Genomic DNA, 16,514 nt, shown 5'->3' on the forward strand with positions numbered 1-16,514 from the left:
TTTTACATAGTATATTAAATAATTACTTAGCAGTAGAGTTCAGCCTCTCGGTCCAGGAAATAAATTATTTTAAGGGAACAAGAACAATAATGGCCCCACCCCTCGCATAAATGACTGCCATTATGAGAAATGACTGCCGGGGTAAACTGCTGCTACTGTGCGTGGTCAGGATACGTATGCGTGTGCTTTCTCTTCATATAGGCAAGGCGGCTTTCCCGGCGTGAATCAGAGCGGACTCATGGCTTCCAGCTCTCCCTACAGCCAGCCCATGAGCAACAGCTCTGGGCTGATGAACACCCAGGCGCCCCCCTACAGCATGACGCCCAATATGGTGAACAGCTCAACAGGTAACCTTGGCAGCTCTGCGCTTCTGAGGGCCGCCCTCCCGCTTCCCTCTTCTCCTCTTAGGCTGGTACCCCTGAGAGTATAAAAGCAAATCAAGCAGTCGGATCATTTGGTGAAAAGGGGGAAAATACTACTTCTCTGCTGCTTGGATACTTGCTCCATCTATTAAGACTTGAGGATGACATTACGTTTTATGTAAATTATTTTTATTCATTCTGTGTTTGTGTAATATGTGGGCATATTTCACGTGTCATTGGAGATTGCTTGCAGAGTATATACACGAAGCTCTTTTTGCCTTTGGGCATTATTAGGAGTATTGGAAGATTCCATGACAAAGTCTACCTCCATTTGATAGTGGCAGAGATAAACATTTAAAATTCATATTTCAGAGGAAATGATTGAAGGCCAGGACAAGGGGGTGTTTGCAATAGTTTTTTTTCATTTAGGAAAACTCACCTTTAAATGTACACATGAAAATAGTTGTTTTTATAGCTGCTATTTATAGACTGTCGCTGTTGAGAAATTGTACATTTTTAAATGAATTGTTTTAAATTTTTCATGACGTTTAACTTTTTCAGCACACTTTATGATCTCAACAATTGCATTCTTACCAAATCCCATCTGATCAGTGGAGTAAGAGTATACTGTCAGTCTGTGGAAATAACAAAAATGTCTAAAACTGTGCAAATGCTCCACGTTCTTAGGCCCCCAAGGTCCTGAACCACCCTTTACAAGCCCCCTATCTAGTGATGATGAGCACTGCTCTTTAAATGAGAAAACGATGACGTATTTCACCTGACCTGTTAACTTTTTCTGGCGCCGATGTTTTGGGTAGGATTCCCTCCTTTAGTTACTACAGAGCTTTGCATAGCCAGCTGTGCGTCTGGCAGTGCTTTATGATGTGTTAGAAAAGCGCTGTGGAGTCAGAGGCTGGGCTCCCTTATTACCTTTTTTCATTTCCTCTGCCTTTCGCCGCCTTTCTGACCTCTCCATCTTTGAAAGACGCCCCAGGAGCTGTTGTTTCTTTGTCAGGAACGAGAGACAGCTAGAGGCTGGGCTTGCATCCCATCTGAGCTTCTAGGGTTGTTGGTTTCTAGGGTCTAATTTAATAGTGCCATTCCCTGATTACTTCTCTTTAAAAGTTTATGGAAGAGGAAAAAATAGATGCTACTGGTGAAAATGAAGCTTTTTAAATAAATAAATCCAACAGCCCTTCCTGATGTTAAACAGGCATTCATCCCAGCAGGTGGATGTTTTTGTTTTTGTTTTTGTTGTTTTAAATTTATTTATTTTGTTTATTTTTGGCTGCATTGGGTCTTCGTTGCTGCGGGCGGGCTTCTCCAGCTGCGACGAGCAGGGGCCACTCCCAGCTGTGGTGTGCGGGCTTCTCACTGCAGTGTCCCCCCCATCCCAACCCTGTTGCGGAGCACGGGCTCCAGGCACACGGGCCCAGCAGTTGTGGCTCACGGGCTCAGCAGTTGTAGCTCGCGGGCTCTAGAGTGCAGGCTCAGCAGCTGGGGCGCATGGGCTTAGTTGCTCTGCAGCACGTGGGATCCTCCCAGACCAGGGCTCGAACCCACGTCCCCTGCATTGGCAGATGGACTCCCAACCATTGCGCCACCAGGGAAGCCCCGAGGTGGATGTTTTTACATCTGAAATGAAAGATAAAAAGCTTGAACTATTAGCTAGAAGCTTCCCCTTCCCTTCCCAGCACTGTCCGAGGTAATGGTGCATTGGGGTTATGACATTATGTGTTTTGTCTGGCTTGCTGAAATAAAATTACTTCAGAGCATTGAAACTACACAATAAATTTTCACCCACTATTAGCAATACTCATTTTTCCCTTTTTTCCTTTGGACCCCAGAGCCACAAAAAAATAACCAACAACAAATAGATGCCCTGCCTAAGAAGATTTATGTATTCCTGAGGAATAACCAATTTAATGGAGATTCACAGAGAGGGTTTCTTTTTATTTTCATTATTCAGATACTTCAGCTATTTGTTATTTCATACAGAGGAAATGTTCAGTGAAAGCCCGTCTATCCTCACAGTCTTTTGTATGGGCTACTACTAGTATATATATTTTTTTTCATTGCATTGTGCGTTTTGAAGTATTGAATTTTTAATAATTTAAACATTTACCAAATTTTCCTCTACCCATTTATATGATTTGATTCCAGCTTTATTAAGTCAAACGCTACCTGATAGAAAGTAATCATCCAGCATCTCCAAGGAATTTGATGATTTAGCATTTACTGTGTCTCTATTGATAGATACATGTGAATCTGCTATAACTGTGTTACAATCTCTGAGGGAAACAGGAATGACAAAGGAACCCAGAATGTTACAGTGTGGCTCCTGATAGGAGTTTTGGTCTGAAGGTATACACTTGACTTTTCTAGAGATGGGCCAGAAATGGCTTGGATCATCACCACCTCAGATTACTTGGTTTGGGCCCATGGAGATAAATTACCAGTGACAACAGCAAAGCATTTTCTCCAACAAAGGGCACTTTTGGAAAAAGTGCAGATAATACAAATGATGGCCAGTGGGGTTTTATGAACCTCAGTTAGCAGCTTTGTGCAGCCGGCATTCCAGCATCCCTTTTGCTGAGTTCAGACGGTTGTGCTGTAGACAGTGTGCAGGGCCAAAAACAGTCCTCCTGTGTAGTGACAAATTGTTACAAGCCTCAGTGAGCAAGTAATTATTTAAATGGAGTCAGTGTGACTGTGAAGGTGGCACCTCTTTCTTCACTTCAGATGTGGGGAGAAGTGGGATGGTGAGCAGTGGGGATTGTTTCCCTCTAAAGAAGCTTTTTAAAAATATGTAGTTGGACTAAAAGATTAGAATTATGTATTACTATGGGAAAAATTCTAAATTATGTATAACCTTGTTAAATATACCCTTATATAATACTTGTGTTGTTACATTGTACTTATTTATGTTTCATTTTATAATATTCATTAGTCGTATAATTATCTGCATGTAAACTGTCGCCTTCAAGAAGAAATCTAAATGCTAGCAAATATATCTACTGTCTGTGACTCTAAGTTTGCCTCACCAGAAGTCACTGTACAAAGTATAGGGCATTTCCATCTGAATAACTTACAAATAGTAAATGAGCAGCCATGTGGCACTGTGGCCATGCACTGTCCCCTTGGAAGTATGTCAGCATAGGGAAATTTCGGGGGATTCTTTCAAGGCCTTGCTGATCCAGCCAGAGACAAGAGTTTCTCCTGAGCTTTTCTCATACCCTTTGTATGTGTTAAGAGTATTCTTTATATATTTGCCACATATAAAAATAGTCGTGACTATCTACAAATGTATACACATAGATAGACCCTTTGTGTTTTCAAAAACAAGGAATAAAATATTTTACGGAGTATGGTATATTATTTACCGTGAACAGAAAAGATCTGTTTGTGTGTTTCCGGTCCTATTTTACCATCTTCTGGGAATGATTTTGCAGCCTTGCAGGGAGACTAAGTAAAGGAAGCTGGGAGAGCAGGAATGGATGTTTAAGGTCCGTTTTACTTGCACCATATGTTCTTTATGTTCTTTTTGAATATATTAAATCCAGGTGGAATAACTGCCTTAGGACCTTGGCCCACACTTACTCCAAGAAGCCCTTCTAGCTCTTAAATTCCAATGGTAAAGCCAGAGGCTGCTACTTGAAATGTATTTGCAGTACTCACACAGCACTTCCTGCAGTCAGAGGTTCTTTACTGCCCCTGTTTATGGCTGAACTTTACATGCTGGATCACTGATGTCAAGAGGAGGAAGAACAGTGACTTGATTTAACAAATCCGTATAATATTGGTGGTCTTTCTCTTCTGGGGAAGAAGAAAAAAATAGTGCCCCTGGAGTAACAGTGCCCTGGAAAGCATATGGCTCTTTGCAGTGTTCATTGAGAATTCTGGTAAGAAGTCAAAAATAAGCATTTTAACAAAAGGAATAGTAAAAGCCACAGTAAGGAAAGACCTTATGATCCATTTAGTAAAATAAAACTTACATCGTAAGTAAAGCTATTACTCTATATTCTATACTTATTTATCTCTCAAAATAATATAGCATTGTAATTTTTAAATTTTATTGATTTATTTGTTTGTTTATTTTTGGCTGTGTTGGGTCTTCATTGCTGCGTGCGGGCTTTCTCTAGTTGCAGCGAGCGGGGGCTACTCTTCGTTGCAGTGCGCGGGCTTCTTGTTGCGGAGCACAGGCTCTAGGCGCGTGGGCTTCAGTAGTTGTGGTGCACAGGCTCATAGCTGTGGTGCACGGGCTCTAGAGCGCAGGCTCAGTAGCTGTGGTGCACGGGCTTAGTTGCTCCGCAGCATGTGGGATCTTCCCGGACCAGGGCTCGAACCCGTGTCCCCTGCTTTGGCAGGCGGATTCTTAACCAGTGCGCCACCAGGGAAGTCCCAGCAATGTAATTTTTGAAATATGTTTGCATACCCCGAATGCCCATTTTAAAATATATAATAGGAAATGAAGAAGTTTGGGGAATTTCAAACCAATATACATGCTTATATTCATCTAAGTGTGATTTTTAAATCACTGTAAATTGTCATTAATTATCATAATACAATATTGGCCTAGTTCTTTATGCTAAAAAAACTGCCTTTTATGTACATTAACACATTTAATGCATGAAGAAGGAATTAGAAAGAAATTACTATTTTTCAAAGATAATATTCAGGCATAATTTATTATAAATGCTACCAAACTATCTGTTACAACGTTAGGAGGAGCAGGACTTAAGCCGTGTGTCCATGGCTTTGCCAGTTTCTCTGGAATTGTGTGGCTGTCGTCCCTTTGAACCCACTCTGGGAATAACTAGCAAGGACATGTGGACTTTCATAAAGAAGCCCCTCTTTCCATACTCATCCTGCTTTCTTTCCCCTTCTCTTCTTCTACAAAGGGGGTTTCTTAATGTATAGATTTACTGATTCCTATCTCTCTAGACGCAAGAGGTAAAACTGCACGAAAGCAATCCACTACTTTGCACGAGGCTGTCTTGTTGGTGTAATATCTCTCAGCTGCTTTTTTGAGGTTTCACACGTTCACAAAAATAACAGCATTTTTAGCTGATCCCAATAGATTTTTCTCTGCAGCTGCATCACTTGAAAAAGCTTTTTGTTCCAGTTCTTAAAGTCTAAGTATTGAAAGTAATTTGGAAAAAAAAAAAAAAAAAAAGAAAAACATCCCAATTATGATTTGTGTGTGTGGTGATGACTTCAAGGGCTGACTGAGCTGCAAATGGGCTTTGAAAAACAAGCCAATGTGCCCATGGAAAATACAGGCATTTCAGAGCGCATCATTGGGTGTGCTGATGTAAACTCACAGGCACGTGCCTGGGTAGGCTTTTTTGGCAGGACCTCTGGTCTCAACCTGCAGTGATGCTAACGATATTAGCAAATTAGCACCACAAAGCTTGCCAGCTAATTCGCCAGAGCCCTGCTCACTCTCTCACTGCTGTAATTAAAACTAATTATTTTCTAAAACATAGTAATACATGAATATGTGCAATAATCATTTTGTAGTGGGCAATCTGTGGAGCCTTTTTTTAAAGCTTTTTTTTTTTTTTTTTTTGCACATTATGCTGCATGTGCACGGCCGTGGTTAGGCCAGCACGTTGATTTGCAGAATGTAAAATGGGTCCTGTTCATAAAACCTCAAGGTTTATTTTATTTTGAAATGGGAATGTTCTCGGTTTTTCACTCATGTACAAGGCTCGTGATTCTCTCCCCTCCCCCTTTTCTCCTTCCACCTCTCTTCGCTCTGCTTCCTCACACAGCTGTGTGGTGTGACACTCACAGCCCAGTGCTGTGCAGATGGTTTGCACAGTGGGGTTCTGCAGAAATTCAGCTGTTACTCCCCGGATATCTACACTGATTCCCTACTGTAGCCTTGTTCTTCCTTTAAAAGGAAATCTAAATCCATATTTTTGACTTGAAAATATCTAGTAGTATTTGCAATAAATGCGTGTAAATCCGCTGTTCTTTGGTGAACCTTTCATTCTAAAGCCTAAATGAACTTGATTGAATTTCTGAGCCAGGAGCTAGAAAATGAGTTTTGCCTGGGATCATAGGGTTGACTTGAGCTGGTGTGGGTGTCTAACCTGGGCATTTGAGCTGAGGCTGAGGACTGATCCATGTGTGCACTGCACCAGAATGAAAAGAAACCAGCCCCATTGCAAAATAATTAGAAATCCTCTCCTTCAAAAATTACTTTTGATGATTGTTTTTGAAGTCATCTGTTACAACCATCTTCCGTTATTGTAGCCTATGCCATATGTAATAGATGTGATTTTCAAATGAAACAATATAAAGTGGTAAATGATTTTACAAACTATGGATTATGTGAATTTAGGAAGTTAAGAAAGCAATAAATCCTCTAGTCAACCAGTGAAAATAGACATATCCAGCATTTGAATCCCCCATGAGCAATTTAGACATTGGGCATATTTCTACTTGCACCTACTCTATTAAAGCTGTAATAATTTTGAAAAAATAATATTGATAAAAGTTGACTTTCAGTGGCTTAGGTCTTGAGTAAATGATTGCTTTTTTTCCCCCTAAGATAAAAAAGGATTGCCAGAATGTCATGCTACTTAGATTTCAGAAAGGAGTATTCTCTGAGTTACAATTTCTTTTTCCTTTTTTCTTTCCTTCCTTGGAGGGAAATTCGGGTGCCCCATCACTCAGTAGCTTGTGTTAGTGGGAGCACAGCCTGACACATCATGTATAATCCCAAACTCTTTCTCCTGTTTTCGATTAGCATCTATGGGTCTTGCAGATATGATGTCTCCTGGTGAATCCAAACTGCCCCTGCCTCTCAAAGCAGATGGTAAAGAAGAAGGCACTGCACAGCCGGAGAGCAAGTCGAAGGTATTCCTCTCTCCTCTGCACGCGGTGTGGGGTCTGCTCGCTGCAGCTGCCGTGGGGCTCTCTCCTCACTTTTTTTCATTTGGTTTCTTCTCTTCCGCATGCCTCCATCCTGTGCGAAATGTTTGCAGTCTTCTTTCCCCACCCCCCTCATGGTGTGGATCTGAAAGTTACTAGTTCTTATGGCATTTAACTCGTGGCTGGGGGAGAGGGGTGCAGGGACAGGACCCACCCAGAGAAATGCTTCGGGGGTGGGGAGAAGGAAGGGATCTTGCCTGGTTGGTACTTGAAGCCATTTTCTCTGCCTTCAGTTTATAGCTTCCTGTTTTGGCCGCCTTAGCAACAACAACATACTTAATATTTTGCTTTCCTACCTTATTTGATAAATAAGGTGAACAGCTTTTTTTTTTTTTTCCTTTCTTTCTTTCATAAGGGGTAACCCATGCTTAGCATTCCATGTAAGCTTGAAGTAAGCATGGTGGCTCAGTGGTCTTATCCAGCATCCAGCAAACTTACCAAGTTATACTAATTAAGAATGTTGTTTTAATACTTTTATATGTGTGTGGTTTTGTGTGTTTGTTTGTACATGTCTTTATATATATATATATATATTATATATAAAAATTAGTCTGTTAAACTGGATGTGCTTTTTGTTATTTTAAATAAAGTTTGCCCTACCTTTGTCTTTTTTTTTTTTTTTTTTTATTCCTCTACCACAGGATAGCTACAGCTCTCAGGGTATTTCTCAGCCCCCAACCCCCGGCAACCTGCCAGTCCCTTCCCCAATGTCCCCCAGCTCTGCTAGCATCTCCTCATTTCATGGAGATGAAAGTGATAGCATTAGCAGCCCAGGCTGGCCAAAGACTCCATCAAGCCCTGTAAGTGGCTCTGGTTTTTTGTTTTTTTTGTTTTTTCGGGGTTTTTTGATAATTAATTCTATTTTAATGCTTGCTTATTTATTTGTTTTATAAGACTTTTTCTTCATAATTTATCCATGAAAGGGTTTTCTTTATAGTAGTAACAAAATGAGTAAAGTTTGTATGCATCATACATAAGTTGATTGCTGGTAATGAAACCACTGATATAAAGAAGCGTCTCTATACAAAGCATGTGATTGTGTTACTGGGTCCAAACTCCTTCACGCAATGACTTTGTTTAAATGTCTAATCTATTGTGCGCTTAATAGAAGATCTTTAAAATGAGTTAACTGTCCATTTACATGGGAACTAATAGCAGCCATGGAGTATATGATAAGTTTGGCCTTTGGCCTAAATCTTTCATCGGCTATTGTGTCTGAAACATCTTATTTCAAAACTGCCTATCTTGAAAATATAAATATTACACTCTGGGCACAGTTTAGCATATCATCAGCCAGGCTTTGTTTCAGTCTACTTGTCAGAAATTAACAGAAAAGTTGTAGAAATGTTAGTGCACGTGAATATTTGGAATGCTACTCTTAGATTAATGTGTGCCTACATTAGAATCAGTTGAGATAGAAAAATTATATCCTGCACAAGCCTGCTCATAATCTTGATATTAAGTGTTGATTTCATACGATATTTAAAAAAACAAAAATGGAAATGTGCATATAAGGGAATTTTTTTAGCCTTAATATTCTTCTGTCTGTAGAGCTAGGCCTTTATTTTCCTACTAAAGAAATTAATTCTGTGCCATTAAAAAAGAAGAAGAATGGCACTGTAGTAACCTTTATTTTACATTCATATAAGGAATCAAAAGACCTTTAAAAAAAAAATCTTAACATGCAATTACTTGCCAAGCAGGCTTAACTAATGCGCTAATTTTTGCAAGACAATGTATTGAAGAGCACAGCTCAGGAAAAGCAAGTTGGAGGGAAGAAGACTCTTAACTGCAGAATCTGGCAATCTAGTCAAAACCCCAAAAGGAGGCTGCTATTAATTATCCATTCGCTGGTTTAAACAGATAGAGCTGAAGGTTTGAAGACTTGGTAGTTCCAGTAAATGTTTGTAAAATTCATGTGGAGCTCTAGTATAACCAGCATTTTCCTTTTCAGAAGAAGAAAGGGCAATATTCGCTGTTACCTCCTTTGTAGACATATGTTTCGCTTTTTCAACAACTGAGATGAAATGAAAAATGCTTCTAATATGGATTAAGCAGAACTAATGGAAGAGAGAGTGCAGCTCCTTAATTCTGATATCTTTGTGTTATTTGCTTTGAGTCTCAGAAGGCAGCCAACATTGGGGGGCGGCGGGGGGTGGTCCCATAATCTGCTTTGGTGTTTTGTTTTGTTTTAATCGTAGAAGAAGTGTTTCTGAATCAATGATACTCTCAAGTTAACAGGTAGAACCCCAGCTATAACTTTTCAAAAACATTTGTTTATTGGCTCAGAGGGGAAGATTTCAGAGGTTGAAAATATCTTTAAAACCTTAAGATAATAATTAAGAATAATAATTTATTAAAGACTACTAATAGACCATATTACAGGTTTAAAATTTCCATCTTGCTGATTCCTGAATTATAAAGAATGATTGAGATATTTAAGTTACTAGTCACATTATCTCTATCCAATAAGCCCTGTAGGAAACTATTATCAAAACCCTCCTTTCTACTTAAATATGAGAAAAAAGAAAACTGAACTGTTGATCTCATTAATATTTCTACATACATTATCTCTCCCTGTACCATAACCATTTTTTGTTTAAGAATTTACAAGCAAAAAAAAAAAAAAGAATTTACAAGCAAACTTCTGGCTCCAGTCTTAGAACAAGGGACCAGCAGAAGATGCGGTTTGAGGTAGTGGGAGGTGTTAGAGATTGCTCTGTGTTGAAAAAACAGCACCACCCTCTAATGAGATGCTCATTCAAGAAAGGAACTAAAGGAGATTGTTATGCAGGGCCTAAGCTTATCTCTGCTATCAAATCACTGCAGATATATATTGAAGAGTATTTAACTTCTCTTTCTGAGATACAACTTTAATTTGTACTTAAAATTGCTCCTAACAATGTTTCTAATAAAGCCTATCTAATAGCAGGCCTGAAATGGACTAAATAACAAAGATGTTCTATGCTTTGACAGTGTGCCATGGACCAGCACTGTTTTGTTACAAAACATTCTAAAATAAAAATAAACATTTGCACATACACATGCATATACACATATTACCAGGCATATGGTAAAGACTGCTGAAATGTAAATCTGCTTCAAAGACTTGAGGAAAAGTGTACTTATAGACTTAATTAAGTTATATGCAAGGAAAACATTTGTGGCACCATAATAATGTCTTGCTGTAATTTTTCAGCTATCTCCATTTCTTTTTCTTGCCTCCACGACTGTTTCATGCAGTCGGATACAATTTTTACAATACCAAAGCAATATGAGGTGGTGCTAGTGGCCTGAAAAAGCTAACCAGCTTTCTTCAGGGCTAGTTTTCTTGCCCATTGTCAGTGGGTAGAGTATAAATGACGTTTATCCAAAGGTCACATCATAATTAATGCCTCTGAACAAAAAAAGTGTGTTTTGAGCCTGATCAGTGATAAAGTGTACAGTCTTTATTTCCTAGGGCTTTTGTTTCTCTTAATGTCCTTTTTCTCTGTTTGGGCACCCAAATACTAACTTAGGGAATGGGCTAGTGTGCAGCCCTGGAAGCTGGGAATGGAGATGTTACTCGCCCACCAATCCCTTCTCAGCTTTCAGTCTTATTAGATTGTGTCCACATTCACTTAGCACTTCACTCACTGACAACCTGTTTATAGAATATTTTAATCAGCTGTTAATTCTTACTTGGATGGTGCTAGACTTTTCAGACCTTTCTTGTTCATTTGAGTATTCACTCAGAACAGATAACGTACTGAGTACCTTCAGTGTGCTGTCACTGTTGGTGATTCAAGATCAACCCAGTTCCTGCCTTGTGGAACTTAAAGTCTAGTCAGGAGAGTGGAGGGCAGACAGCTAATCCCACGCAAAACATAGGCCTCTACGCACTGTGAGGCCAGGGGCCACCAAGGACACATAAAGCTTGCGATGATGATTCAGACCAGGGAGCCGGCATCAGGGGAGGCCTCTTCTAGGCCCTAACATAAAACTGAGGCTTGACCACTTTCTTTTCATACAGATGCATGCATTTTTTTACATTATGGCACCATAAAATGCATTTTTGAGGATCTAAAAACTATGAAAAGTAAAACAATTCTATTAATAACTGTTACCTTCATTAAGGCTTTATGAGAACAAATTGAGATACGTAGAAGTTAATTAAACTTAAGTTCACTTAACAAAGAAAGGTAAGAAAAGTTAAAATATGGAGAGTCAAACTAAGTAAATCATTACTTTAGGCCGGTTTCAGGTTACGAGAATCCACTCCTTTCATAGATAGGAACAAACACTTCACGGTCTCATTGCTTGGGTCACGATTAACTCTCTCCTGGAGCCCTTCCACAGTGTGGGTTTAGAGAGGACCTGGCCCGGAACAGCAGCTGGATCTGTTACTCGGGATGTTGGCGGAGCACCTAGAGTGACTGTAAACTGAAACGACTGATTTTATATCTCTTATTTTTAAATGGAATCTCAGACTTTTCCTCTCAGTTCTTCACAGATGAAATGCAAGGGGGAGGTTCATGGTGGTGGTTTTCATGGATTTTAGGTGATAATCGTTTTTTCCTCTGGTTCTTCTTTCAAATTTTTATTTTTTAAAAAAAAAAGATTGGGTCCATTGTTTTCAGCGTACCTCCCAATAAAGACAAAGTTTCAAAACTATGATTTGGAAACCTCCTGTTCATAACCACCTCATTAATGATGGCAAAGTTTCTGAAACGTTCCCGCGTTCTGAGAACGCGGTGTAAAATGTGTTAGAACAGTTTCTTTTCTGAGTCAGATATTCCTTGGGTGTGAGAATACGGTAAATAAATTTTAAAAACTTATTTGGATATGGAGTATGTTCCATAATCTGGTATGTACATGAGCTTATAGACATATATAGTAACATGTATACATACTTTAAGTTCTTATCTAAAGTAACTTTTAAGTGACTTGCTCTTTAGCTTCAGCATCAAATTCTAAAAGATCACATTATTTTTTTTATCCTACCACTCTACTTTTTTTATTTACATCAACTGTATTACCCAGTTTTATATATTTTATGTAAAGATTCTATGCTTCAATAATTCTAAAACTGAAGGCTTAACATTTTAGCGAGAACAGCTTGGGAAAATTACGTGTTAATTGGAGGGACCTCTGCCACTCACCAGCTTGATTAGTTTCATTCTCAAGCATCCTTTCTCAGGCCCTACCACCACCACTGCCCCCATTTCAGCAGTATGTTTAAAATTATCTTGAGCTAAATATAATGAAAAAGAGTTAAGAAAAACTCCATCTAAAATAAGAGCTATACACTGCAAATGACAACCTAGTAAATAAACATGACTAAATGAAGTATGTTATTATTCCAAGGAAATCTTTATCAAGACTTTACAAGTGGTTTTGCACAATAATCCTGGAGTTGCAGATATTACAAGTGCACAAATATTGTTACAAATACAGAGACGTAAAAGAAAGGAAAAATATACAGTTGGGCTCTTTATGAAACAGCAACTTTTGACATTTTAGAATCAAATACATAGTTAGAAAAATAAAAGACCAAGAATTAGAGCATCAGTATAAACCAAATGGGCACATGAAAGTAAACGTGTGTATTCATCCATAGATATGCTGGGAGTATGAAATAGCACATGTCTTTGTGATTAACACATGGTTGCTTAAGAAATGTATTAAGATATCCAAACAGCCCCTTAACCTTGGCAGAGAAGTTCAAGAAATCTTAAGTCGGGAAAGCAGGTCGTTATGAGCAAATGCCGGAGCTTCAGCTGGCCATTAGTTTACAAAGCTCTCGAGTGTAGAGCCCACACACCACTGGGTCCTGTGACATGTGACCTACCTTATATTTTTCAGCAAGTACCACGTGTTTGCTCTTCCTCCATATGATTTAGTTTTAATGAAGACACACATTGGCCCTCCACATTTTGACAAGGAAATGTAGGAGTCCATGTAGTTTTGGGGGGCTCTATAACATTACGTGTGAAGTTTTAAATTCACTGTGATCATTCAATGAGCTATAGCACCCTTTCGTTTTTAAAAATGACGCGAGGCGCCATTGGAATCTTGCCTTCTGGGATTCAACGCTTATATCGATAAAGTAAAAAAAGTTTTTGTTCCTTTTTTTGGTTTTCAAGTATATAAAAGGGGGAGTTTGGGCCCTTTATTTAAAGTCAACGTAAATTCTTGATTAAGACAATGTGTACTTTGTGCCTGAACTAGTAGCCTTCATTCCTAATTGTTGTGTGATAGCAGTAGTTTTGAAATTTCTTCTCTTCTTGTATTTGGGAGCTCATTGCTTTTTTCTCACCTTCTTCCCTTTCCCTCTGCCCACCCATGCCCCATCTCCAAATGCTCCTTCTGGGCTCTAGAAGTCCAGCTCATCCACCACCACTGGGGAAAAGATCACAAAGGTGTATGAATTGGGGAATGAGCCAGAGAGGAAGCTGTGGGTAGACCGATACCTCACCTTCATGGAGGAGAGAGGCTCCCCGGTCTCAAGTCTGCCTGCGGTGGGCAAGAAGCCCTTGGACCTGTTCCGACTCTATGTCTGCGTTAAAGAGATTGGAGGTTTGGCACAGGTGAGAGTGAATGAATGAATGAGGAGATGCTATAGATAAGCTCTTACAGCAGCTTTCTTTGAATATACAGGCTCGAATTTTTTTCTCACAAAGGAAAAGCGAAGCCCCTGGGAAGGTCACTTTCACGGGGATCCATGTTCATGTGCTGCAGGGGGAGAGTGCTGGGGCCAGGGACCTGGATCCGCTGCCCACTCGCAGAGTGACCTCAGTCATTTATATGGATCTCAAATCCTCATCTGTAAGATGAGACATTTGGGCTAGATTTTGCTTTCGGGTCCCTGACAGCTCCAGAATTCTACTGAATCTATCAGAATTTCATAGTAAATAAAAATGTTTTGCAAATGACTAAATTATCTAGATTAGATATAAATCAAATTCACTGTTTCCCTCTATCCAGAGCAATTTAGCAAGAAAACTAAGTCATACTTCTAAGACCACGTCCACTCTACCTGGGCGACAAGAAGAGCAGTGCTGTCCCTTTTTCACAGGGCTGGGACTGGCATGGGCACAAGTGGCACCCGGAGTGCAGAATTCCAGGGGGCGCTCGTTTGGGGGTTGTGCAGATGCCTCCCCTGCACTTCCCCTTTCAATTTTGTACCCTAGAGGCCACACTTTCCTCACCAGTCTCAGCCCAGTTTTTAGCATTGGGTCTGGTTTGTGTATCCATGTCCCGAAGTAGAATGGGGGAAAGTGTCCTAAGGGGTGAGTGCCCACTGCGTTCTGGGCACTGTACTTTTTCTTGTCACTTTTTTTCCTCAATACCCGTGAAATGCAAGGTCATCAGCCCTGAAGAAGAGATGTAACAAGATGAAGTACAGTTGTCCCTTGGGATCCATGGGGGATTGGTTCCAGGACCCCGACGAATACCAAAATCCTCAGAGCTCGAGTCCCTTATTTATATAACCTACACACAACCTCCCGTATACTTTAAATCATCTCTAGATTACTTATAATATCCAATAAAATGTAATGCTACCTAAATAGTTGCTGGTACAAATGCAAGTTTTGATTTTTGGAACTTTCTGGAATTTTTTTTTTTTTTTTTTGATACTTTGAATCTGAAGTTGGCTGAATTCACAAATGTATCACCCAGGGACACGGAAGGCCGACTGTACAATGTTGTGGCCCAGGGATTTTCAGGCTAGGTGGTGAGGCCAGGTCGGTCTGATTGCAAAACGCAAGCCCTTTCATCTGCCCATAGTTCTCAGACCTAGCTGTTCATTAGCATCACCTGGGAGAATTTAAAACCTATCAATACCTGGGCTCCCACCCAGATCAATGAAAGTAGCTGCTCGGGCCTCAGGTGGTGCAGGGCCTCACTATCCAAAGGCAGGTCATGTAATCCACAGGTATCACTGAGGGCCCACCCTGGTCTCGGTGCCACACAGCTCTTGGGGATGCAGGAGAGGCCTTTGTTCTCAGCCCTCCCTGAGGTGCCTCCTCCCACCCGAGACCTGAGGCCTACAACTGAAGCAATCAGAGCTTGACTCCAGACTGCCTGATCAGATGGTAAATCACAGGATGCAGACCAGGTGTGAGTGGTGCTCAGTGGAGGGAGAGGTCAGGATACACACCTCTCTCTTACACTTAAACCCTCTGACCTTTCCCCTCTGTACCTGGACACCCCTGACCTTTCCCCTCTGAGCATAGACCCCCCCCAACCTTTCCTCTCTGCACCTAGACACCCCTGACATTTCTCCTATGGGCATAGACTCCCCTGACCGTTCTTTCTTTACACCTAGACCCCCTGACAGATTTTTTTAGAATCCCCAGGACGCTAAACAATTGGGTTTCACCCATCGCAGAAGCGTAGGGATTGTCTAGACACCTCACTCTGTCAGTAGTGTGTATTCCCATGTTGGGTCTGTGAGCAGGACTCTGCTGGCTTAGCTAATGAAGCTGCTGGAACGTAGCAGTGATTCACAGTGGTGGTGAGTCTTTGGCAGCCTTGTTGCTTACACCCTGTCTTGCACTCTACCTGGTGGCCATCAGATGTGGTTGGAATAGGTGCTGCAGCCACAGAAAGATCAGCTCATTCAGGGTATATCAGGCAGCGCTCTGCTTACTGTTTGGGAAGCAATTGCAAGCCTGCTTGTTGCAGCCTGGCATTAGGTAACAAAAATGGCATTAAGCATTCCCAAGAGTATTCCGTGGTTTATCATGTACCATTTAGTACTAAGTAAATGGACATAAAGAGCTTTGTGAGAAAGTCTGAATCCAAAAATTGAACATTTCATTAAAACTCACTGTCCCCTTAACCTATGCTACTTAACACAGGAAATGTCTAAAGGCAAAATATTCCCCAGGTGTTTGCAGGCCTTCACGTTTCCTTCGTGTTTCAACGTCATGTAACTCTGTTCCCATGTGGGAATCAAAAGGTTAAAGTAATTCCTCAAGTCCTTTTATAACATTTGAGGATTTCCTTCCTTTTTTCTCTTCTCTTTTTGCAGTTGTGTTCCCTCCATCCAAAGTGTAAGTGGGAACACTGGGTAGTCCTGTGCACCCCTTCCCAAGCCCACAGGTGCTGCCATGTCAGCGACCTGGTGGCTCCACAGCTCAGACAGGGCTGATGGCTTCGGCCGGGCTTTTAAGTTGGGGTCATTTGGTTGGGGCCTGATTCACCCAACACCACAAGAAA

General features: G+C 40.6%; 1 protein-coding gene across 3 annotated transcripts in view; it reads left to right on the top strand.

Annotated features, from left to right (window-relative positions):
* The window catches only part of ARID1B (AT-rich interaction domain 1B), a 409,620-nt gene that overhangs the window by 368,957 nt on the left and 24,149 nt on the right, over nt 1-16,514 (top strand). For 2 of the 3 annotated variants that reach the window (XM_079716084.1, XM_079716085.1), the window contains 4 exons: nt 202-347; nt 7,123-7,232; nt 7,949-8,107; nt 13,667-13,876. In XM_079716084.1, coding sequence (XP_079572210.1) covers nt 202-347; nt 7,123-7,232; nt 7,949-8,107; nt 13,667-13,876 — 625 coding nt within the window. The remainder of the gene's footprint in view (nt 1-201; nt 348-7,122; nt 7,233-7,948; nt 8,108-13,666; nt 13,877-16,514) is intronic. The other variant, XM_079716086.1, reaches the window with a different exon arrangement.

This window comes from Hyperoodon ampullatus, assembly GCF_949752795.1.
Source record: "Hyperoodon ampullatus genome assembly, chromosome: 12".
NCBI classification, from domain to species: Eukaryota; Metazoa; Chordata; class Mammalia; order Artiodactyla; family Ziphiidae; genus Hyperoodon; species Hyperoodon ampullatus.